The 25,628-nt window shown below is 40.2% G+C and overlaps 1 protein-coding gene across 1 annotated transcript; it reads right to left on the bottom strand.

Moving 5' to 3' along the window:
* On the bottom strand, positions 1–25,513 carry Capn6 (calpain 6). The gene is made up of 13 exons (XM_015497919.2): positions 25,351–25,513; positions 19,065–19,244; positions 10,234–10,365; positions 8,608–8,816; positions 7,918–8,110; positions 6,938–7,131; positions 6,612–6,689; positions 6,318–6,504; positions 4,151–4,273; positions 3,786–3,988; positions 2,920–3,041; positions 2,410–2,546; positions 1–1,670 (listed from the first exon to the last, which is right to left on the bottom strand). The coding sequence occupies exons 2-13, from the start codon at positions 19,227–19,229 to the stop codon at positions 1,488–1,490; spliced, it is 1,926 nt and encodes a 641-aa protein (XP_015353405.1). The 5' UTR covers positions 19,230–19,244; positions 25,351–25,513; the 3' UTR covers positions 1–1,487.
* Between the last annotated feature and the right edge of the window lie 115 nt (positions 25,514–25,628).

Below are 25,628 nucleotides of genomic sequence, written 5' to 3'. Positions count from 1 at the left end.
TTTATTGAATATGAACTTTATTGTGATTTGGTTTATGTAAGGCAGTGTGGTGAAGGCACTGCAGAAATTACACAGACTGGAAAACATGGTAGAAAATGAATGAGCTAAAAAAAACTACAAAATACATTTTTAAAATGAATGCGTGCGGGACTAGTCTAAGTACTACAACTACATTTCTTTATTTTTTAATCATTGCAGAAGCGTTGAAATATTGAAATATTGTCAGAGGTGGGGGTTTGGGGTGGGATTAGGGAGGGCTTCATGGAGGAGGTGGCATTTATGCTGGGCTTTGAAGGAGGGGTAGACTATTGATAGATGAAGATGGAGGGAGGAAGATTTCATAATGACTTAACTCTAGAGAAAATTCTGAAGAAGTACTGAAAAAACGAGAGGCCAAACAAACACCTCCCAGGGAGTGAAGCTTTTCAACTGAAAGAATTGCTTGAGGAGTCTGGCTGGGACTCAAAGTCTCAAGCTCCCAGATGGGGTCTTCAGTACCAATGATATTAGGAGGCACAGGACAATGGGCTTGTTTGTAAACCTAGCAGCAGCAAGAGGTTTCACATTGCAGTCAGGGGCCCCAAACTGGCTATACTATTCCTGGATGGATTCTCTCATCTTCTCCGTGTGTGATATTTAATTGTCCCTGCTCTCGCCCGTTGACTGCCTGAACGGTAGTTCGTGAACGCCCATGTGTGCGTTTGTGAGTGTAGGTGTGTGTGGATGGGTGGGGGACAGAGGCTTTGTCTCCCACTGCAGCTTCTTCCACGTTTCCCTCTTGTGCACAAAGCTGGCTTCCACTGAGCTGAAGCACAGGCCCTTCTCACACTCTAGGCCACATTGAACTCCAGCTTTTGATTAAGCACCTAGGAAGCTTCCTCAACATGAAGGTAAAACTTACTGTGGGGGGTGACTTAGGTTAAGGCAGGACTATACTTTCCGGAGGTGGTATTGGTAGTGGTGGTGGTGATGGTGGTTGTCGGTGGTGGTGGTAAGGTTTGGGGCCTTTAAAGTTGACTCTGGCTGCTGGGTGAAATGCTGCTGACAAGTCTTTAACATCAAGTCAGAAGCCGGAATGTCAGGCTAGACCAGCTTGGCCTTGATCATCCCTCCTCCTTCCTCAACAAAACCTACAGGGAAAATATACTGGGCAACTAAAATCAGCAAAGACAGCTGTAGGGTGTCCAGGCTCCTGTTATTGTCCTGCTTGAATCTCACCCCCGGAAGCCCCAAAGATCTTTTCTTAGCACACCATGTGTATGATCTCCAGATAGGACTGTCACCTCCCCCGTCCAGCTGCTGGAGGTATATAGGTTATGTAGCTACTGATGCTACTTGGATCGGGAGGTATGGGAAACTTAACAGAAGAGAGGAAGAGTAAATTATTGTGTTTTTTTTTCAATGATTGTGAATCTTATCTAACACCTGGCACCTGACATAAAATAAAAGGATGGAAAACTGTGTCAGGACTCTTTGAGATTGGAGACTTAGAGCTCAGTGAGATCATCACTGGAAATGACCTTGAAGCTGATGTGGCCTTGCTTCACTTTGGCAGTTGGACCACCCTTCTGACGCAGGTACAGAGACTTCAGATCACGGCAGTCAGTGGGGTCAGCATCCAGAGTAACTTGCCCCAAGAACTGATCACAGAATTTTCGGCTGTTCCAGACCTATAGAAACAAGTCAAGGAAATGAAGATGAACAACCTTCTATGAGACTGGTCCTTACCCAGTGACACTTAGAACCCTAATAGCAAGCTTGAAAAGATCCATTTTAAAACCAAGGGAACAGCTAGGTGTGATGGTGCACATTGGTTATTCCATCTACTTGAGAAGCTGAGGCAGGAAAATCACAAGTTGGAGGCCAGTCTGGGCAATATAATGAGACCTCATCTCTAAAATAAATAAATAAATATAACCAAGAGATATTTTCTTTCCTGATAGCCCTTTGGCTGAGAGGAGGATATCTCAAAGAATATAGATAAAAATCCAGAACAAAGAACTCAGGATCATCATTAATCTATGGGATGGGTTACCTAAAGGTAGATGTCAGAATTGTTATTATTATTAAGTCAGAAAAACTGCCAGACTGCAGAAGACCTAGCAATGTAAGGGTCCTCTGAACTGGCATATGCTATCCATCATGGGATTTTATAATATCTGGTCTAACTAGTGTACTCATGAATATCTAGGTTTCTGCCTACAATGAAATAAATGTAGATTTAGGGTGGAAATGAATAAGAAAGATCATATCTGTGCTTGGCGAGAAGTGTTTTTAAGTTCAAAACAAATGAAACACACACACACACACACAGGATAACACTTGCTCTGCATTCTAAATATATGTGAGGCACATGGAACAATCTGTAGAAAATATAAATGCCCCTACAAACATTATTCATATTTTTACCTGGACTATGATAGGAATGTCAGTGGTCCTTCTGTAGAAAATGGCCTGGGTGTCAAAAATGGCATGTACAGTATTCTTCTGGACAGGAGAACGGACTTCCTCCTTTCCACACTTGATGATCAAATATGGGTTTACACCTGGAATAAAGTGACATTTATTTGTAACACAGTGATTTAAGTTTCTTTGCTAGATAGACAAGAGGCTATCTCATGAAGTGAAATCTGGGACATTTAGCATAATACCTGGGTACCAGAATGATCTAGGACTCAAGATTTTTATTCCCTCTTTCCTTGCCTTACACATGTTTCATATAGAAGTATAAAAATGAATATTACATAGACCTTGCCCAAAGACATTAATAACCCATTCCCTACCATGGTGGACATCCTTCTTGACTTCTCTAGACTAGAAATACCACTGGAGAGACTAATTTCTGATCATCTTTTTCTAACCATATGTGCAATGAATGAAGCAGAATTTTTTCTTTCCAGACACCCCCGTGGTTCTTACTTTCATTGGCATACTTCTTCTCCAGGCCCTCAGCACTGTGGACAGTGATCTGGGTAACTACCTTTGGGTAGCCACGAGCCAGGTTCCAGCAGGACATCTTGGGCATGTCCAGAGTCAGTTCCCTAGAGCATCAAAAAGAAGATGTGTCATCTGATGAAACATAGCCTTTGATGACATGGGCCTGCCAAAGCTGGCATCATTGCTGAAGAAGGCATGAGACACAATGTGGCCTAGTGCATTCCTCCTCAGACATGGCTTTTATTTTATGAATATTTTGAGAAATAGCAGATAAAGATCAGAGTAGGCAGGGTTCAGGGGAAAAGGTAGGTTTGGTGACTTGGCACTGAGGACATAACAGAGAACACCGAGGAATGCCAACTGTTGAAGAAAAGACAGAGTTGGCCAGAGAACAGAAGATAAAATATAAATGGAAAAACTTGGGCAATAGATCTGCTCCCCTTAAATGGCAGTTCAGAGCTCAGAGGCTCGGACTTTCACTGGGGAATTTCCCATAACCCCACTTTGAGAAATATTTCTTTTATTTTTTTTAAAGGGAGAGTGAGAGAGAGAGAGAATTTTTTAATATTTATTTTTTAGTTTTTGGCAGACACAACATCTTTGTTTGTATGTGGTGCTGAGGATCGAATCCTGGCCGCATGCATGCCAGGTGAGCGCGCTACCGCTTGAGCCACATCCCCAGCCCCTACTTTGAGAAATATTTCAACCACCATCATTTCAATTAGTTAGGTTTGACTTGAATATGTTGTCCTATTGAGTGTATGCACAGAGGGAGATGGGTCAAAAGGTTTAGTTGTAAAGGCAAAGCAGAGAACGGGAGTTTGAGGGGTTTGCCAAGGAAACTGAACCTGAGCTGGACAGGCACTTCAGAGAAGATTCTCAGGAGAAACTCGCTGGTGCGGCCATGCTGGAACATGGTTGGGACAAGCACATAGTTGCCCTTCTTCAGGTACTTGCTCAGAAACACTGTGCGGGTGTCAATGTAGGTGGAAGTCCCAGCACGCTCCTGGATGTAGAGGTGGTGGAGGCGGAATTTGCGGTTCACTTCCACCTAGAATTGAAATAGGATGAAATATTCCATTCTGCTCACATCATACTTTTTGTGTTGGATGTCTTATGTCTTCTGTCTTCTTTAGCTCTGGGTCTTTCATAATTCCCCTAATTCTAAGCCATTCTAATTTTGAATCCACCTGCTATAAATGCTCATTCTTACCTTGAAGAGCTCAAAGCCAATGATGTAATTGTCAGGTCTTCCCATTCGACGGTAAGTGCGCAGGTCCTTCTGCTGCAGTGACATGATGACCTTATGCCCATCCTCAGGCACGGTGAAGATGTACTAAGGGAAAGAGGCCACCAAAGAGCTGAATTAGCACTCCCATTTCAGATGAGCTGCTTAAATTTCAGGGAAGAAACTCTACATTTGGAAACAGAACCTTGAATTAATTTCTGGGATTTACTATTGACCAGACAATGGGACTGTGGACAGATAATCCATTCACTTGTTAAGTGTATAGAATTACACTTGCTTCTCCTTATAACATTCATCATGTAGCAGGTGCAGTGGTGCATGCTTGTGACCCCAGCAGCTCAGAAGGCTGAGGCAGTAGGATTGCAAGTTCAAAGCCAGCCTCAGCAACTTAGTGAAATTCTGTCTCAAAATTAAAAAAATAAAATAAAATAAAATAAAAGGGGCTGGGGATGTGGCTCAATGGTTAAGTGCCCCTGGATTCAGTCCCCAGTACCAAGAAAAAAAATCAGCATGTAGTAAGAGACAACTTTATTCTTAGGCCTTTGATATCAAAGGGTATGTTTTTGGTTTCATAAGTTCCTGATGTTATTAGTTTATTATCATTATTATTTTGCAATACTGGGATGGAATCCAAGGGTGCTTTGCCATTTTGCTACATCCACAGCCCTTTTTATTTTATTTTTTAGACAGGATCTTGCTAAATTATCCAAGCTGGCCTTGAACTTGTAATACTCCTGCCTCAGTTTCCCAAGTTGCTGGGATTACAGGCGTATACCACTGCATCTAACTTGGTTTGTTATTATTGTTGTTGTTGTCCCATTGTTTTTTAAATGCTCTATACAGAAGAATTCCAGAAATCATAAAGACAGAAAACATTCTTATTTTACTCAATCTGACATTGCAGCAGGGCCCCAGGATAGCCTCATAATGCCAGGCCAGACATGTGGCTTGTACAAAGATTGGATACACTTCCTTGGGGGATTGATGCATTCTTATCACTACTTTAGGGAAGCTAAGGCCTGTACCAGAACTTTCCAAACATTGTCTCAGGAATCATGTTGCTATTGAGAGATAAATGTAAAATTAATCAGATTTTTTTTCTTTCTTCTCTATCTCTGTGCCCTTCCCTTCTTCCATTGAGAAAGAAACAGAAAACAGATGCATAAGTAAGTCCCACAAAAGTCAATCCTGTGCATATGCACACAAGGGAAGCCATTTTTCCAGTTTGGTATATGTGTCTGATTATTGAAATACTTCCGAGATTGTAAATGGGCGTGAGGCCAGGTAGGGAGTAACAGGAGTTTTGCTTTTCCTTTGTGGACAATTAAGATGGAAAGGGCATTAAAAAAGCATGAATTAGGTAACTTAGTGCATCAGTCTTAGTGTTCTCCAAAATGCCTGGCCAAATTGGGCTTGTCAAAAGAAGCTATGCACTCATGGGCAATGACACAGTGACACAGTCAGAATTCTTGTCTCCTATAGGTTAACTCATTAGCACATTTGAATATAAGAGCATCCAGGTTATTATAAATCTGGGCTTGGGATATTTGAGGTTTTTTTTTTTTTTTTTTTTTTTTTTACTTTGGGGTGTGCCTGAGCTTGACTACTGATGTGTCATCTGGAATAGCATTGTAATGACAGATGAATGGGACAGTGTCATTGACAGGGCATTAATTCATGTCCTGAGAAAAATGATCTGGTACAGAAAGAGTACATGAAAGAGGAAAAATATCGTATATATGCATCCAAGAAAACAGTAGGGCAGTAACAACAAATGAAGAAGAATTGAGACAGCATGTGATAGTAGATCCACTCTCTCCAATGAGGAACCACCATAAGGAAGCAGGGGCTGCCAATCAGCTGTACCAAGCAATATGGACAGAGAGAGGAAGCCAGAGAAGGAGACTCAAATTTGATAATGTTGCCAAGGTACCTCTCTGCAAAGAGACATAGTCAACCGTATTTTACAAACATCTGAACCAATTCTTAGGGATCTCAGCTTAGGAATATTAAACAATAGCTGCACGTGGAAGTCTTGTTGCTAAAGAAATACTTCAGAGAGAACCAAGATGAGACCAGAATTCCTGCTGACAAGATAACTTGGAGGCAAAGGAAAATAATTGACTCAAACCTGGGGATTCTGCAGGAAGGTATCACGGTTATTATAGCAGCCTCCAGAGCGGTTCATTAGAGGATCATCATCCACAGTCCAGCATCCCACCACTGATTCCAGCTCCTTGCGGCCAAAGACAGGATTGTTCACATTACGGCAGACGCTCAGCTTGTTAAAGTTGCGGCAAAAGTCTTCCAGACTCATCCTAAATGAAAGGGGTGCAGGTGAAAAATGAAGATGGTACCTAATATTTACCCCTTTTAGTTCCAAGTAGAAGCCTTAATTCCCTTAATACTGAAAACTTCTCCTTACCAAAACTCTCCATCATCAGACATAAGAAGCCCCAGATTCTTGCGATCAGTTACAGTCAGTTGCTGCCACTCTTCAGAACTAAATGCAAATAAACAATAAAAGTATAAGCCATTATGCTTGCTATTGACTTTCTGTAGTAAACAAAGTGCCAAAGGAACAAAAGGTATGAAGATCAGAGTTGCTTTATTTTACCTCTACTGGGTCACAAAGCCCATAGAACTCATAAATGTCACTGAACATTGAGAGCTCACTAGCAGCCTGGAAGGATGAGTTTGGGAGAACTACAAGTTTTGGAGATGTAGCAGTGAAAGTGGAATGCCACTCACATTTCACTCCAGGGGCCACTCCATTCCTGTCTTCCCAGGGGGTTCCTTAGGCGAACCATATACAGCTTCTCAGCACTGAAGACTTCCACAAGTCTTTCTCCAAGACGGATCTTACGAATATCAGTCATGGTGTAGGTATGGCCCTTCAGTAGACCCCAATCAGTTTCAACTTCTTGTTCCTCCTGACTGGGAGACTGAGAGCAAAGAAATATATATATATAAGGGCATAAGAAATGAGAAACATAGCTTGGCACAGTGGTGCACGCATGTAATTCCAGCTGCTCAAGAGGCTGAGGCAGGGAGATAGCCAGTTCAAAGCCAGCCTTGGCAACCATGAGGTACTAGGCAACTCAGTGAGAGCCTGTCTCTAAATAAAATACAAAATAGCGCTGGCGATGTGGCTCAGTGGTAGAATGCCCCTGAGTTCAATCCCTGGTACTCCCCCCCCCACCAAAAAAAAGAAAATGAATTGAGAGACACAAGTCCTTGCTCTCCTTCCTTGATTAGTTGTATTCCACTATGAATTTAGTTCTCCCTATGCAGATAGAAAGTTAATCTTCACATATAACCTGTCACAAAAACAAGTGAAGGCTAAGAAATAAATATATAACAATTCACTTAAAAATTTAGATTCAGACTACCCTCTGTACTCAATTGATATAACTGTGATAAAATTTAGTAGAGCAAATCCATTCCTTGAGCAAGTACCCACAATATTAACAGAAAAGAGGAATAATTTACCACAGGCTATTTACACCAACTGGGATGCTGCATTGGTCTCCAGTGAAAGGACTGGTTCAAAAGGATAAAAAGCTAAAGTTCTCCAGCCTCCATGCCAAGACTCAATGCCTATGTTAGCTTTCCAAATCCATTAATGGCTTTTTGTGGCTCTCCGGGTTAAGGGCAATGTTCCCTACTAAATTTTGAAGTCTCTTCTGCCAGGAGTGAGCATAGAGTGGTTGTTTTTGGTGAATACAAACCTCAATGGAGCAGCAGATCAGACCTCCTTTGGTGAATGTTTTGTACAGTTCTCCAAACAGCTTGTACTTCTCCTCAACAAGCTCAGTGTATCTCCCCTTCTGCATGTCAACAGTTTCAGCCAATGTGCCGGTGAAATCCACGATGATATCAGTGATAGTCAAACCATCCAGAGCCTCATAACAGCCTAGCAGCCTGGGGTCAAATATGCATGGTAACCCTTGTAAAATTTTTTTCCAGGTCAAGGACATAATGTTCCCAATAATTAAAACAGTCCCTGCCCCATCTTTACCAGCTGGCTTTTTTCTAGATATGAAATGAGAAATATTTTGAGATTACAGTCAGAGATTTCTAAGCATGGGCTATGTTGATCAAGAACAGTCCATGCAGAAGTTTCTTTCTACAAGCAGAAATTAGGCAAGGACAAAAGAGGTGATCTCAAATTAGCAACAGCAGAGCTTCCCCAGGAGTCTTATGAGTGGGTAAGGATTTAATGGAAGCCAGAACAACTGATTCCTTTCTCGACTAGGACTTCTGTAGGCCAGGTCCAAACCCAAAGCAATGCATTGAATCTAAGTTTTAACCCAGTTTTATCTCTGGGATTGGGTTGGGAGAGAATGGACTCCCAAAGACTCACGTGGCTTTCCTTTCCTCATGTACCCAGACTACAGACTAAACAACCCTTTCCTTACTTTGCATAAGCTTTTTCCAGCAGAGCATTCCAAAACTCATTCATGGAAGTAGAGAAGGAGAAGACCAGATCTCCATTGATGGTGGGCAGCAAGTCATCAATCACCACCTCAGTCCATTCTCCAAAATGCCAGAAACGGAAGCGAAATATCCCAGCATATTTATCTGGTTTTTGAGGATCCCATTCCTGCTCCTTATGGTTGGGAATTGTCTGGAAAGGTAAGCACATTCAATCAAGTGTTATTCATCAGACCACATCCAGATATTGAGATTACAATTAACTCCTGGTAAACCCACATCACAAAAGGAAGCACACCAAATACACCTGGTTTGAGTCTAGATTAGAAAGTCGTAAGTAGGGCATTTTGTCCATAACTTCTGCTTCCCCAGTTCCATTTTGCTGATGATGATATTACCATACTTACCCCTAAATGCACACAAGAATACACAGGATTGATGGGATGGCCAGTCAGGAGTTAAGTATTTCCCACAGACAATCTATAAACTAGATGATGATAAATAAACTATACAAATATATTCATGATTACATGTTTAAACAAATAAATAAGACATTTTAAAAAATATTTATTTTTTTAGTTGTAGTTGGACACAATACCTTTATTTTATTATTTTTATGTGGTGCTGAGGATCAAACCCCAGGCCTCGAACATGCTAGGGGACCAGTATACCGATAAGCCACAACCCCAGCCATAAATAAGGCATTTTAAAAAGTAAAAACAACCAAAATACAAGGCCCACTGTAGTTTATATTAAAATGTCCATTTTAAGGACTGAGGATGTAACTCAGTTGTAGAGCTCTTGCCTAGCATGTGTGAGGCCCCGGGTTCTATCTCACCCACCTCAAAAGAAATCAGAATTTCATGTCTATTCTGGAGATTTGTTTTCATCCAAAATAAAATTGCATTTAGGAAATTAATTCTAAATACTCTAAAATATAATATTCTAAAATTGCTTTTATGAAGAAAATGTTCTTTGTCCTTAATAGAGGGTTATTACTTTGTTCCTTTAAATTCTATATAGACACAGAAAGAACTTTTGTTCTATTAATAATTTATTAGAAAATTTTCAGTAATCTATTTCCACCTTTTCCACCTTTTCTGCTAAGAATGTATATGTCCATGACTTCCTGGCTCCTGCTGGCTTTATATTCCAGTAGGCACAGAATATAAGTATGCAGAAATACTGAGTTAGAGTACTACAAATGACAACAACAGGTCAATTTGTATATGTGACAAAGCAAGAAGAGTAAAATGTAGGCTGGGGTTGTTGCTCAGTGGTAGCACACTTGCCTGGCATGCATGATGCATTGGGTTCGATTCTCAGCATCGCATATAAATAAATAAAAAATAAAGGTATATCAACAACTAAAAAAAATCTTTAAAAAAAGAGTAAAATGCTAATTGTGGGTATATGGGTATTCCCTGTAAAATTCATCTTTCTGTGTTTGTGAAAACTCTTATAATGAAATGGCAGGAATTCACTTAGTAAATATCTGTGACTTCAGGAAATAGAACAATCTAAGAATATGTCAAGCTGATCTTTTCATAAAATTATTAAAGAGGGCAAGAAGTTAAAAACTGAATGAGTTCCCACAGAGTGGGAGATACCTTTGTCCAGTGAGACTCCTGAACAGCCAAACAGGAAAATGCAGGAACCATGAACTTGTGCCCCAGTCTCCCCTGGATCAGTTGGTGATTGCTGATGTTTCCCACAATCAGACGGGGGTCATCACAGATGTCCTGTGGATACAGTGATTGGTTATATAAGAGTTTTCCAAGAGTTTTCCTAGATGAACTAGGCAGGACATAGAGAGAACGGGGGTTAGGGTTGATAGGTGACTAGGTTTTCATAGATAGGATAAAGAAAAGGTTGAGGGGATTGTGAGAAAAAACAAAGCAGTAGATCCTCTAGCTATAAGAAAACTTTCAGGTGGGAAGTGGCTAGAGAAATGGAAGGAGAGGATACAGTGAGTAACATGACATGTGCTGTGGAGGAACTTTGTCATTGGGGTTTGGAAGAGTTTTCACCATGCAGTGAGCTTTAAAAGATGAAAACTAAGGATTAGCACACTACAGTCTGATCCTATTTTGTCAGGATGAGATTTTTTCCTGAAGCACCTGTCCGTGGAAGGGTGATTGCATTTAAGAGACAAGGACGTCGAAAGCAAACATTTGATGTGTCTCTCGCTCTAGGAAAATGACTTAAACGACCTTACAGGAAGTCCTGTTCTAACACAAAACAGAGGTAACAACAGTTTTCATGGCAACCAGATTTCCACCATGTTTGGATAGATATAGATGACAATAGCATTAATAGCAGGTATTGGGGCTGGGGTTGTGGCTCAGTGGTAGAGTGCTTGCCTAGCACATGTGAGGCACTGGGTTCAATCCTCAGCACCACATAAAAATAAATAAATAAAATAAAGGTGTTTTGCCATCTACAACTATTTTTTTTAAATAGCAAGCAATAATAGACCATGCACAGGAGCACTTCAAGAGACATCCCTCCAAAGGGATCTGGGCAGAGAGTAGGGGCAGTATTTGTTTGGAGTATATGTATGTGTCTCCACACCAACATATTATGAGATGTTTAATTCCCTCTGGAGTAAGCAAAATGAAACCCAAAGAATGTAATTTCAACAAGATGTGAGGAGAGCACATGGAGCAATTGTCAAAATGTTATCAGTGCCTAGAGGAGAAGCTTCAAAGTTCCCCTGATGATAGAATAAATGCTGCAATGATAGTAATGCTTGAGTTGACTAGAGTTAGGCTGTTGGACAAGGGAGGGAGCATAGCAGCTAGAGAAATGGGCATGGGCAAAGACATAGTGACATGCATGACACCATATAATTGAAGACATGATTGTGTGATACAGAGTATCAGCACTTGCAGTGTTCAAAGGCAGGAAATATCCATGAAGTCTTGATACATGGAGAAAGTTCCATGGAGGAGGCTGTTGGCCTGTACCTTGACATTCTGCTTACCCAGCAGAAATAAATCCTAGTCTCAAATGGAAAGAAAATCTAGACATATAGCCTTTTAAAAATTATTAAATAGAGACAGCTATATTTTTCTGCTCCTCAACCCTCTTTTTTTAAATGGACATAATTCTACTTGATGAAGGGTCTGGTCTACAGAATGAAACATTCCATATATTCTTTAAAAGCCAAAATAACTCTGGAAAGAAATAGGCATTTTGGGCAGGGACAAGTCCAAACTGAAGATTAATTGGGCATGCCTCTGCCAAAAGGAGATGGTTAGATGGGTTGTCAGCTTTGGATTTTCTGGGTTTTTTGTTGTTGTTGTTGTTGTTGCTGTTTAAGATGCATGTTTTGTGTCTCATCAATACTTTGTGTCATAGGAGAAAATTTCTATCTTATTAAATTTTTATGGTTGTGAGCTGTCCATTTTTTTTCACTTCTTGAACAGAAAGCAGGTGTGTTGGGTGCGTTAGATCCTGATGTTCTTTTCTCTTTGTTTCTTTGCTTTTTCTAAGAAATTAAGCATAGTTTTCCCTCCCTATGTCAGATGTTACTGTTTTATTTGGAACAAGATGTAAAGTTATATAGTGATTTCTTGGATCTAAATGATATATACTATAGTTTCCTAGTTTGGAAAAACAATAAAGTGAACACTGATATGTGAAGTAGTGTACTTTTAGATTAATAAGACAAATTACTTGCTAACTTTCTGTAGTTACTAGTAGCTGGAGTTTACAGCATCTTCAATTTCCATAAGACTCATTTCACAACAGGGGTCTAGGCTTAACCATTACTTCTGACATGTCAACATCTATTCAAGATATAAGGGATCACATATGTGAACAAAAAAGACATATAAACAGAATTCACACTGAGGAACTGGGTGAGTATTGTCCTGTAAATCTGAATTGGATTATTGAATATATTGAATATTTGGTTATTGAATATCCTTTCTCTCTCTCTCTCTCTCTCTCTCTCTCTCACACACACACACACACACACTCACACACACACTCACTCACACACACAGAGCTGTGTGCAATCATGGTAGAATGTAACTTTGGGCAAAATCCCCATTGTTTCCTATTCTTTCTTATAACCTAGCCTATTCCCCACTTCTATTTCTCCACTCTTCATACATTGTATCTATGTAACAATGGATTTTTAAAACATGAAAAGAGTTATGGAATGTCAAAACCAGAAGAAATTTTAAAAACTATCTAGTATTTGACAGATCAGGAAAGAGGCTCAGCAAGGGGCAGTACCTTGCTTCTCTGGTTGTCTAGTTAATAGGATAACTAAACCTAAAATTTTGAATTCTTCATAACTACATACTGTTATGTTCCCTAACCTCAAGACCTCAGTGAGTCCATCTATTTGCCTTAGGCTTACTGGTGCCCCTATAAAGGATAGTATTGTGCAGATCTACATTATTTGAAAGACTCTTAGCTTTTGGTTCCAGGCTAAATATCATCAATAGGCATTGATCTCCTCAATTCAGTGCACTAAATATGAATGAAGCTCATACTATATGTGTGTACTACAATGTGAAGCATAGGAGACTAGTCTTTATTAAACCTTCCCTTTTACCTCTTTAAAGAAGTGAGGCAAAAAAGACCAGAAAGAAACCAAGGAATTAGAAATGGTAAAAGTGGTGAGATAATGCAAATCTAACAGCCACATGGACCTTTTGATGATAACTTGAAAATAATGCAATATCTGTTTATTGACTTTTCTTCTAGTTTTGGGCACACTGGATATATTCCTGTTGGAGTTAAAGAAAGAAGGCTCGAGGAGTTTTTCTGCAACTCCAAGCTGAGACACAGAGTGCAGATGGGACATTTCAGCCTGAGCCGTGCTGGAGTGGTAGGAGGGAGTTAGGGGAGAGGTCACAGCTCACATATTCACAATATTTGGGTGGCTTGGGAGTAGGGGGGAGATGCTGAGCCCCTAATGGCTCCCAGCTGTGTTGGCACAGCTGAAGTGATCCTTGAACTGAACTGTTTGTCACGGTAAAATAATTTCTTAGGAGGAAACACACAACCAGGAACTGAACATCACAAGTAAAGCTGGAATGGTCCTCTAATACCCCTACCCTCAAGCCAAAACCTTCTGTAAGCAAAGCAGCTCCTCTAGCAAATATGTTATCTTAGCTGAGCATTATGGATCTCTCAATTATCCTCACCTCTTCCCCCTTCCCAGAGATGTCTTCAGGGAGGGGGCATACAATTATAAGGTCCATAGCCCTGCACGGGTCACCCTATGAGTTTCCCTTTGACTAACCACACTTAATTCTTCAGCAATTTTTATACAGGTGAAATTTGATGACAGTAAGAATTGAGTTCCCAGCTAAACCTCCAGAACCACAATAAAATGAAATGCTGCCCAGAAAACTAGCATCCAGAAGAGTGGAGGCACTTTCAAAAGTGGTATATGCAATCTAGTAGTATTGGGGGTAGGGGTGTGGTCAGCCCTATAGTAGGTACATTGTGACTAACTCTAAGGCCTAAGTAGTCCCAAAAGTCCCAGGGGCTAATTTAAACTGAACTGTCATTCGGGACCTGAGGGTTTTGTGAGCTAGTCCAAGCAGCCATTATCTATCCTTAGAAAATAGTGCCACCTCCATATGGGACATTTATAGGTGGATGTGGGCTCAGGGACCAATGTTGCACAAGTCTCTCAAGGAGTTTATTTTGCCTACTGAGAATTTTATTTACAAATAATTTAACATTCTTTTGCTTCCTAAAACTTCCAAGGAAAACTCAGTATGGAACCTGGGAATAAGATCTTAAGTCCAATTTCCCCTTCCAACATAGAAAACCAAGTCACTATGTAGAGATATTCTCACTTGAACCTTCAGACTTCTGCCGGAAGACTTCAGGTATAGTTCCCAAATGGCTTATTGTAAAGAATTTTTTTAAATCTACGCAATGGAATATCATTCAGCAATAAGAAGGAACAAACATAGCACCACGTGGATGATATTAAACATCAAAAACATTATACTAAGTGAAAGAAGTTCACATGCAAAATTTAAAATAAACAGGAGAGCTGGGGGAAAGAATGTGGACCTACTCCACTCGGTGTAAACAGTGAAAAACATTTAGGACTACTGATGTGGAGGGACATGATCTCTGGGAGGGGTGGGATCATGAGAGTAAAAGAGAAGTGTTTTCTCTTTTACTATTGTTTCACATTCTATTACCCCAGCCTGTATATTCTGCTTCTGATATTTTCCCTCATCAGGTTTTCCTTTCCATTCCTAACACCATTGTTTTATTCCAGAACCTTACCACCCTCCCCTTCTATCAAGACAATGTAGTGACACAGCCCAGGGGAGGGTAGTTCCCAAAGAAAGACTGGGCAAGGGCCATGGTGGTGGAATTCCTGGACTCAAACGTGCCCAGGAGAGCTGACAGAAGATTTTGTGCAGGTGCCCTTTCTCCCCCCACAGCTGGCTGTGTAAATTCCCATGGGGCCTGGTTCCATTTTAGTCAGGGATTAGATGTGTCTGACTCTAAGACAGTATTGTAGGTGGATATGAGTCAGTCAGGAAAAAAGCCAGAGTGCCTGGAAGGAACTGGAGAAGAGATTTTCTGTGAGAATTTGGCAGGCAAAGTCCAGTCTGAAAGCCCTACCTGCAGTCTTACACTGTAACTTAGTGTAACCTGGATCTTATAAGTTTTTAAGACTTTTTATGTTAAGGCCCAACAGGACAGGAAAGTCCAGGAGCACATGGTCTCAGGCAATGTACCCATGTGCCTAGAAAGCTAGGACAATAGCTGGAGCCATGGGATCACTGGAGGAGTCAAAGAGATAGGTTTTCTTCTGGAGGGTGTGAATAGATAATATGCCACTGAACAATTGGAAAACACTCTCAGAATCCCTATCTAAAGAGGCTTCCTAAAAGACAGCAAGGAAGTAGAAGTGGGAAAAGGGGAACTTTGCCCCACAAAGGTGGGTACCTTCCTGGGGTTAGGTTTGTTCAACTATCAGTGATGTTTAGAGGTATGGGAGGCTTATAAAGGCAGACTTTTTAAAATGGGTGAAGAAAGAGACAGAAAATACTAGGTTAATCGTGTTGCCTCCATTTTGGAAACTTCGTAAAATTGCCCTGGTTGAGTGAGAGACTATATGGCATGCCAAGAGACAAGATGTGTATAAGCTTCCCTGCAAACCAGGATCTCAACCTTCCTAATGAGGTGGGGGAGGGCAAAGATCAATTTAGTCTCCCTGAGCCAATTCAAAGAGGCCCAGCACTGTCTCTTGGCTTTCCTGATGAGAGGCCAGAGAATCTTGACGTGGTTCTTGACCACAGACTTGGCCTCCATTCTGCCTGGAAGAATCCACAGCTTTTTGAGGGGGCTCAGATGCTGGTCCAGAATCTTGTTTTTTCCTCCTACTCCCCAGAAGCCTTTCTCAACCTTTCCAATCTATGATGATCTTCCCATCTTCAAAAACCCTACATAAGTTACTATCTATATGCCTGAAAATAGCATTTCATATATTCAGCATTCATTTATTATTTAAATCTTTGATGGTTTTGTATCCATTTTCTCGATGAGTATGGGATTTCCTCACTGCAGACTGTGTCTATATCTTGTACAGAGGCTGATATAGAGCAGGTGTTCTATGAATATTTCTCAAATGACTCTCCCACTGGAGAATAAGTTCACACAGTGCTCTCAAAAGGGACAGTATGGATCAATTATTGAAAGTACAGCATCAAAGTACATCAACAAAAGTACATCAACAAATAGAAGGAATGTGAGAACTGCCTAGAAGGATGCTAACTTAAGAAAAAAGAGAGAGAGAGAGAGGAGACACAAATAACAATCTCCCTGACATGGCAATGGGAATGAAAACTCATGTGAGCTTTGAAGTCAAACCTGGATTCATATCTTACCTTGTTAGTGGTCCAATCCCAAGGAAATTCTTACCTTCTATTGGAGACTCAGTTTCCTCATCAATAAAATGGGCACTATATCTACCATTATTTTTTTTCAACCAGGAAAATTACACCAAAGAATTATATCAAAGGAATTTAACGTATCTAACTTCCTAATATACCTACCTTATTAAGCTGTGGTACATAGGATGAAATGAAATAATATATAGAAAACTCTAAACCCAGTATCTGACCCATAGTATACATTCCATAAATGTTGATTTTTCCACCCTTCCGCCTTGTTCAAACACCACCCCCCACATTCCTTCATCCTAGAGTTGCCTCAGAGGAAAAATGGACTATTTTCATGGTTATTAAGTTTTTTCCTTCTCTGCTAATCCATCTAGGATTAAATCCACAGAATTTGGACGATGAAGGCGAAGGACAAAGGACTGAGCCAAGAGAGAGGGGGAAAGATATGTGTTAAGACAGGCCAGCACAGGAAGCGCTGTCTGCTTGGTTCACATCTGGGGAATGGTTTCATGTTGGCTTGCAATTTTGCCGCCCACCAGATGTCCTCCCACCTCCTCCATGCCCTCACCCCCATCAATCAGTCCTTCTCTCTCCTGCATCTTCAACTTTTTGTTTACTGGCTACTCGTCAGCCTATAAATATGTTCAAGTCTGTCCTGTTTTAAAAAGACACCCACCTAATAAACCTTTCTCAATTTCCTGCTTCCTTTTCAGCTACTTCTGCCCAGCTGATGTCCTTTCAATCATGGCCAAGCATCACAAAATACTTATGCCCTTTATTACCATCATTAGTTTATAAGAGTGGTTCCTAGACAACTTAGTTATATTTTCTCCACGTATTTTCTTTGGGAAAAAAAAAGTCTTACCTCTCTGCATATCAATAGCAATTAATGAATCATGCTCATGTTTCCAAGATTTTTATTGTTGGTCAACAAAGTGATCTTCAGAGATATCAACAACTAGAGGCACAGAAAGGCAGGAGAAGTGCAGTTCCCCTTCTGATGGAAAGAAATTTCTCCCAGTCTCATACTTTCATTTTTATTCTTTTTTATTTTTTTTCTACTGGGGATTGAATTCAGGGCCTCTGCTCTACCACTGAGCTATACCCCCAGCCCTCAGTTTCATACTTTCAATGGTCATCATTCTTTGCAAGCAAACACTAAGATACATACTTCAAGTTGCACAGAAAACAAGTCTTCATGTAACTAGTGTATCTTGGCACCACCTGGTGGCAATTTGCATAAACTGAAGGAGCTCTTGAAACTCCATTTAGGAGTATAAATTGTAGAAATTACAAGCAAAAGTGATAGTTGGATCCTTAAAGAAGGCAACCATTGAGTACTGGCTGAGATGGTTCCATCATCGTGCACCTCATTAAATAGAACATCTTCAAAATTTTGTGAAGGTTTAAGAACTTGCATTTTACAACAACCCCCTGTGGTCTATACACCAGGCAACTCATATTGGAAAGAAGCCCGGGAGGAATATCCTTCTCTTCAGTTACTACCTTTACATATAGCATGTTTATTTGCTATTTATTCTCCAGACTCCATCATCATATCTTATTATACTATGAGTGCCCACTCTTGTAGGACTGAGACTTGCCTTGAGACACAATGTATACCTGTTCCACAGAGAACCATAGCATCTATTAATAGTTACTATTAATAGATGGTGAAAGAGCTGCAGTTCTATGTGGATCCCACATGGCCAACCATGGGATGATATGGGTGATGATGTCCAAAGAGCAGCAAAAGAAGTTTCCTTCCCCAGACGACAAATCCATCTTCTCCCTATTGATTTAATTTCATTTATGTTCACACTTTAAGGAGTTTTTTCTCCTTATTGGTATGAGATTATCTTGATCTACTCAAATGAACTTCTGAAAAATAATAAGCATGGGAATATTTCCCGTGTGTGATGTGTGTGTGTGTGTGTGTGTGTGTGTGTGTAGAGGTGGTGACTGAAACAGAGACATGCACATGTTGGGCAAGTGCTCTGCCACTGAGTTACATCCCCAGTCCCGATATTTCCTTTTTTTGTTGTTGTTGTTGATATTTTGAAATTACTGTCTAACAAAATTTGACTAAAATTCAGGTCTCCTCAAAATAGAGCCGGGAGCACAGATCCATGAAGCATTCCCCTAGCCTTCTCTTTTTTTAATATGAAGTAGTAGGATTTATTCCAGTGAAAAGAATCAGAACGCTTGCTGAGAGAGAGAGAGGGGGCCTAATAGCAGGCTTTTCTAAGATTCCCATTTTAAAATTGTCTCTGTGTGGTGATGGACATATGAATTAGCTTGAGTGTGGTAATCAAGGTATATGAAAACATAATGCTGTACACCGTAAATATATACAATTTTTTTTATTTCTCAACTATACCTTGGTAAAGCTAGAGAGAGAGACAGGGAAAGGAAGGAAGTTAATATCCAAAATAGTGTACACAGTAGGCCTGTGTAAGGGAAAGAGTGGATCAAATAGGATTTTGATGAAGGAGGTCAAGAAGGAGACAGAAATTGGGGAAAATAAGGAAAGTTACCTGGGGACGTTTCCACACCACCTTTCCCGGGAGCAGTCGGTTGTAAAAAAGAGAATCATTCTCAGGCAGAAAAGTTGGGTCACAGAAAAGTCTACTGTCTTTGATGCATTCCTGCTTCAGTTCTTGGTATTTCTGGTTTTTGAAGAGCTTCAGAGGAGGACCCATAGTGTCAAACTATGCCTAGAATGAGAAAAAAAAAGTGTTGTCTTTGGAGAAACAAGTTCTCAGGTGCCTTGGGTAAGGCACCTAACCATTTTAGACCCTCGGTTTCTTTATCTACCAAATGGGGGCAATGTAAGCAATAACATTCTCACTGGTAAAATAGATAATTAACATGAAGATGGCAAGTTAAGCATGACTCGTTTATCATTTGAAAGGCAGTCTTCCATTTATGTGGCAAAGAAGAGTTCAAGGCAAAGTACTATTTTAAATTTGAAGATAAAAGTAAAACTATCATTTTACTGCATTCAGAATAAGTTGGTGGGGCTGGGGATGTGGCTCAAGCGGTAGCGCGCTCGTCTGGCATGCGTGCGGCCCGGGTTCGATCCTCAGCACCACATACCAACAAAGATGTTGTGTCTGCCGATAACTAAAAAAATAAATAAATATTAAAAAAAAAAAAAGAATAAGTTGGTGCCTTGGAGAGTCACACTTTGTGCACAAGGGGAGAAGCAGCCCCTTCCAATTCTTTTGCACAATTACTTCTCTTTTATCATTGAAAGAGCTTTGCATGTTTTATTACTAACCAAGAAGGCTAATGCAAGAAAAAGAGCTCAGCAGATGGCCTCCAAAGACAAGGAAAGATAGAAAGATTGTATGATCTTTTTTTTTCTTCAAAGTCTAACGTACAATCATTTGCAGACTCTGAAATCAAAAGGCAGACTCCGAAATTCAATTACACTAATTTGGTGGACTATAGATTCTTATCCCATAGCAGTACACTGTTGCTTTCTTTCCTCTAAAAGAAAGAAAGAAACTTCACATGGTTAAACGGAGAATTAATATAGTAGCTCTTCAGACAATGTGTATCAGAGTGCCCCACACTCAAATGGCCTTAACAACTGGTTTTTATGAAGATAATTTGAAAGGCAAATTTGATTTCAAATAGCTTTTGGGTGATAATAGGGTTTTCACTGTCTTAACTTGATTTACAAAGAGAGTTGTAATGATTTTAATGATCCTCTTCTGCCATGAAGAGAGGATTGTGAATTTTTGATGTCAATTATTCTAAAAACATATTTTAAGGGTTACAGTCTATATTCTATGAGCAAAAGAGGGTTGAGACCAAAAAAACCTTAAGATTCAGAGTGTTAAAAATTGGACAATTTTTGCAAAAACAAAAACCCCACAAAATTGGCTATATTAGCACTTTAAAAAGTATCTGTGTGGCATACCTGTGAGGCAGTTGCTATTTTATAAAAAGTAAAATATTAATCAGACCTCTCTGCTAGCCTCTTTCATGTTCTTTCAGTATCACATTGAAATGCCTCACTAGTAAATAAGTCACCTCATTTGAAAATGATAAAAAATTTAATTTCTTGCCACGTTATGGCAATGATACTTCTAATATATGTGCAACAAGCATACAATTTCTCTGAAACCAAGGAATAGGAATAAAAAGCTGAACAAAACCACATATTTTTCATAGCCTTCTTTATTGACAATGACTTTACAAACTGAGAACTGCAGGGACACTGAAAACTGCTGAAATGTTTTCTGTTAATCAGATTTAACTCTGTCCATGTGTTTTAAATACTAGTATATTTTATTGTATTTGAAGGCATGGGTGGTATCAGTAAAAATTTTCAATTAAACAGCATCAGGGCCAATCTGAATGTTTGCCCAGGCTCCTTTGTGGAGCCTGTTAAAAATGGACCCCAATTTTCATGTAAGCTCAAACTTACAGCAAATGCTACTCTGCTTCTTGATTTCCCTAGGTTTGGTGGATTGCCAAAGGCTGGGGACTGTAAATGCGGAATATTCTGAGGCAATTAGGACATTTAGTTTGCCAGAACCTCCTAGTCCCTAAGCATTCCAGATAAATGGGCATTTCCTGCTCTCAAAAAAAAAGTCATCTGCCCTCATAAGTCTCCCTTGCTATTTGGGCAAATAGCGAGGCAGGCAAGAGCCTGCAAAGGGAATCCCTGTTTTAAAGAGGACCTAGCTATAGAGCAGCATCAATTGAAAAAAAAAATAGGTCTCATTTTAAAGAAACAGACTGATCCCTCCTTTTCAGAGGTAGAATGTACAGCTAGTATCAATGGGTCAAAGTTTGATAGAATGCCTTCTGAGTGAAAATGCCTGCATTTTGGGGACACATAAGGAGCTTCAGGCTAAGAGTCCGAATGAAATTTCAATAGAGTACGATTATAGTCTCAAGTGCTGTTAAAATTACACAGTTGAATTGACCCCCATTTCTGAGTAGGTAACAGGAGAAATGTGCCCATTGGTTCTGTGACCTTGGTCTCTTTGTGCCTCAGTTTTTTTCATTAAGATAGTGAGGTTATCAACCCCGCGCCTTTACAATGTGGCTGTACATACTGAGATGATTAGTGTAAAAATAATTTGGAGTAAGTAGAAAGTGCTCTGTGAATGCTAGAGACACACTGAAGCCCCCTCGTTGCTGGGCACAGAGCTTTGCATATACCATTGTTCAGGAAAAAATGTTTTAAGTAGCAAATCAGTGCTTATATGGCAATTTACTATTCAAAATGTGCATTTTACATTTCAGTTCACATTCTCTTCAGAGCGGCCAGGTTTTATGGCCATGTTCTGTGCCCTTCATTTTGTACCTGCAGAAAGGGCAGCTCAGAGATGCAGCAGCCAGAACCTGGCAGACTCAAACCCGGGTCTGTTTAATGTTAGATTTGGCGTGTGACTTTCAATCACACTACACTGCTTCTTTTGGTCACTACATTTTTTAAGAACGAATTTTTAAATTCAAACAAGGAAAACCTCCAAAACAAACACGATGCCCAACTTTGAGGCATTCTGCCTAGAATTTGCTGCCACAGTGGATATTGAAAAGATTCTTTATTTTCCTGGTTTGATGATCATGGGAGAATCCAAACCCTTTACATCTGGGGATTTATCGATTAACCCTCAGAAAACTTTTGGAAAACCAGAACCTTGAAAGATGGAATTGCCATAAATGATTTGCCCTGTCAGAGTGGAGGAGTGTCAAGAAGAGAATGTTTTCTTTACTGTCCCACTGCAGCCAATATTGTCAGGAGGAGAGAGCCCTTAAGTTAAAAGACCACATATGAGAAGAGTTGGTAGACAAAATAAAAGTGAGGGATTTCAGTAAAACTCAGAAAGTCTCTAGCTCAAAGGGAGCTACTGAATGCGAGGCAAATGTGAACACTTATAAAGAAGGACACTGTGACCCGAAGGCTAGTGGCATGCGTGGCTGGTTGAGGCAGAGAGTGGGGTTTAGCACTGAGGTAATGATCTTAGACTATATTATCTGAACTCAGACTCAGTGCCTAGAAAAAGAATATGAAGAACACCATGTCTTTCAAGGGAGCAGATTATGGAGAGTTGGGAATTGCCAGGGAGGAGTTGAGGGAGCCTGCCACGTGGAATGCAAAACTGCAGCTAGGAGTGAAAACTCTAGCTACTCACTGGACCTGAAAGCATGGGGGAACTAGGCAAACTTTTGGAGCAAAAATCATTTGCTTGTTTACCTCAGGGTCATCCTTAGAGTAGAAACCAAGTTTTGCTCTAAAAATATCTGATAAAGGAAATCAGATCTGTGGTTCACAAATCACTTTGGATGAGTGGAGAGGAAGTGAGGGCACTTAAGGAGGTGAAGGAGGGAACACAGGGCCTCAGGAGCATTGCCTTTAGCTAATTTCTCCCATTTCCCAGTTTCCCCCTTTGTTCTGTATTTTGTACCAAAAAAATGGAGGTAGAAGTTAACTAAGGGTTTGCAGACAATTTGAGTACAGGAGCCCCAACTCTGTCCTAGCATGAAGTAGGCCCACTTTAGACATAATTGACACCCTTTATTCCCCACAATTAGACGCTCTGTGGTGAGAGAAATGGGAATTCTAAAGGGAAGGAGAAAAATTCAGCATCCACATGTTACACAGAGAACAGTGCTTTCCATATATACACAGGGAAAAAAAAGAGCACACAATTTCCTTTTATTACATTATTGAAAGCTCTCTTAAAAATAAAAGCAATTTTAAATCATGAAAAGAACACATGCTAGTCATAAGATCCAGGATCAAATCCCAAATGCCACCATTTAATGTACATAACATCTTTGTTCCTCAGTTTCCCCCAAAGCACAATGCAAATACAATGGCTGCCCTGCCCATCTCAGGGTGTTATTGGGAAGATCTAATGAAGTTAAGTATGCAGTAGACATTTTAATTGTTAAGGATTAGGCTAATGCAGGGCAGTAGTATTGGGAAATGGTCATATGTAGCAAATTAAATTCTCTTTCTGTCCTTGGTAGAAACTGAGGAAAGTCAATCGCATGCTTCAAATAAGACACACACAAGCACTAAAAAAAAAAAAAAAAAAAAAAAAAAGTGTAAAATGGCCCCTCTGCCATTCTTTACTCCCTATTCCACCTCTTCTATTCTGCTGACCTGCCCTGTTGACTGAATAAGCCTATCCTAAAAGTCTAATTTTATAGTCCTTTGAGAATCTAATCCTGATTTTTATAGATGGCTATGCTGGAAGGACTCTTAGAAACTACTTAGTAAAACTTTTTTCTTTTACTGTAAGGTGAAGGGCCTTGCCCAAGGTTACACAGTAACAGGGTCACCACCAAAACTGGAACTTACTGACTCTTTTCACCACTTTTTTTTTGTTGTTATTCAAAAAAAGAGGTGGCGGGAGAAGCATGCAAACATAAAACCTCAAGCAAGACATTGCTTCTGAAAATTCTCATTGTCTTCTTCTTGCAAGAATGCACTTAAGAGTTTTGTTTTTGAATTGCAAGCTGTCAGAAGGTGAGATGATTTCAAATCAAGGCTAATCAAAGAAACACTGTTTGGGGGTCACAAAGGGGCTTTTTCTGCTCTTAATTTAGGAACTGAAAACTCCCAAGGATATGAAAAGCTTACTTTTTAACCTATTCCTGACCACATTAGTGTTTAAGCTTTTCCTGGACTGCTAGGAACTTTAAGGACTAATAAAGAATGCTATTCAAATCTGAAGTTTACACACACACTCTTGCACACACATGTTCACATTAGCACACACACATGCATGTATACATGCACAAACTGCCAGAAGAATTTGCAAGAGTTAATTAGCAGTCCCCAAATATTTTTTGTTTACTCATTCAGACTATAAAAATGTCCCTAATTTCACAACAAAGATTAGCGAATGAAGCATTAGCTGAATTTCCATAAAACCTTAATACAAACTAGAATGTTTTATCCTGAAGCAAGCCAGAATTGACCATCAGAACAGCAGAATTTGTTGACTTTTCCTATGGGCTTTTCATCAAACTTTGAATTTTAAATCTTTAGAACCAATTATTTCAATTGCAGTACATACCCACTTTTCTTTTTCTTGCCCCAGCAGAAGCCGGCTCTGGTCAAGTAGCCCAGTTAAGTCCCTTGAACTGTGTAGTTGGGGTCGGGGTTGCGGGTGAAGAACAGGGACTCAACTACAAATCAAAATTTAAACCAAAGGTAGAATCAGAGAGGAACAAAACCAGGCCAGGGGTTGACAATGGAATAACCAAGATCAACCTGTCACCAGAGGCAGGAGGGCCCGGGCTGTGCAGACAAGGAGTTAAGACAGTCTCGGCTGCCACTCCCTCCTGTGCGACGTAGCACAGTCTGTGCACTTCACTACCAGGGCTCAGAGGCCTTTTGCACACAGTGTGGCTCCAAGATTTGCCTGCATTTCAATAATCTGTCCATACCTCTGGGTCAGCAGAAACTAGAAAGAAGTTCTGACAGTCAGCCAGGCTTCTCTCCCACATACCCTCTCTCCAGGTTTGTCCTTGTTACCAAGTATTTATCCGAAGGTGTGTACGGCACACACACACATACATGCACACAAAACTGACCAGATATATCCTGAAAAATCTTATTGCCAGACAACCACAATCACCACACACAGCACCCAAAATAACCAACCAAAATAACTGTTAGTTTTGAAGTTCCCAAATTACTACTAACGTGCATGCATTTGATTGAGACAGAATATAAAATTATAGCTGTAAAATTCAATTAATATAAAAGTTAACATTCCTTCACTTATCTTAGATGCTAACATATCCAGCGAATAAAACTTTAGCTAAATCTCTCCTCACCTGAGTTATCCCAGGAGACTTCTGCTGCTGTTACTGCTGTTGCTGCTGCTGCTGCTGCTGCTGCTGCTGCTGCCGCCACTGCTGCTCTTAGCCAGGTAACCCAACTAAGTCTGTTCAGTCAGTGTGGCTGAACAAAGATTCTGGCTTTCTTAACCTGAAAACTATTTGGGCTGTACCAAGCTCTGCTCATAGGGGGAGGTGCCTCTCAGCAACTTCAGGAGCCTTTGCCCCGCCCAGCATTCAGAAACTGATCCTGAGTCATGAGGAAAATCTGGAAG

The sequence above is a fragment of the Marmota marmota genome, unplaced genomic scaffold (genome assembly GCF_001458135.2).
Source record: "Marmota marmota marmota unplaced genomic scaffold, marMar, whole genome shotgun sequence".
NCBI classification, from domain to species: domain Eukaryota; kingdom Metazoa; phylum Chordata; class Mammalia; order Rodentia; family Sciuridae; genus Marmota; species Marmota marmota.
Note: the sequence above shows the minus strand (reverse complement) of the source record. Positions and strands in the feature narration are given on the sequence as shown.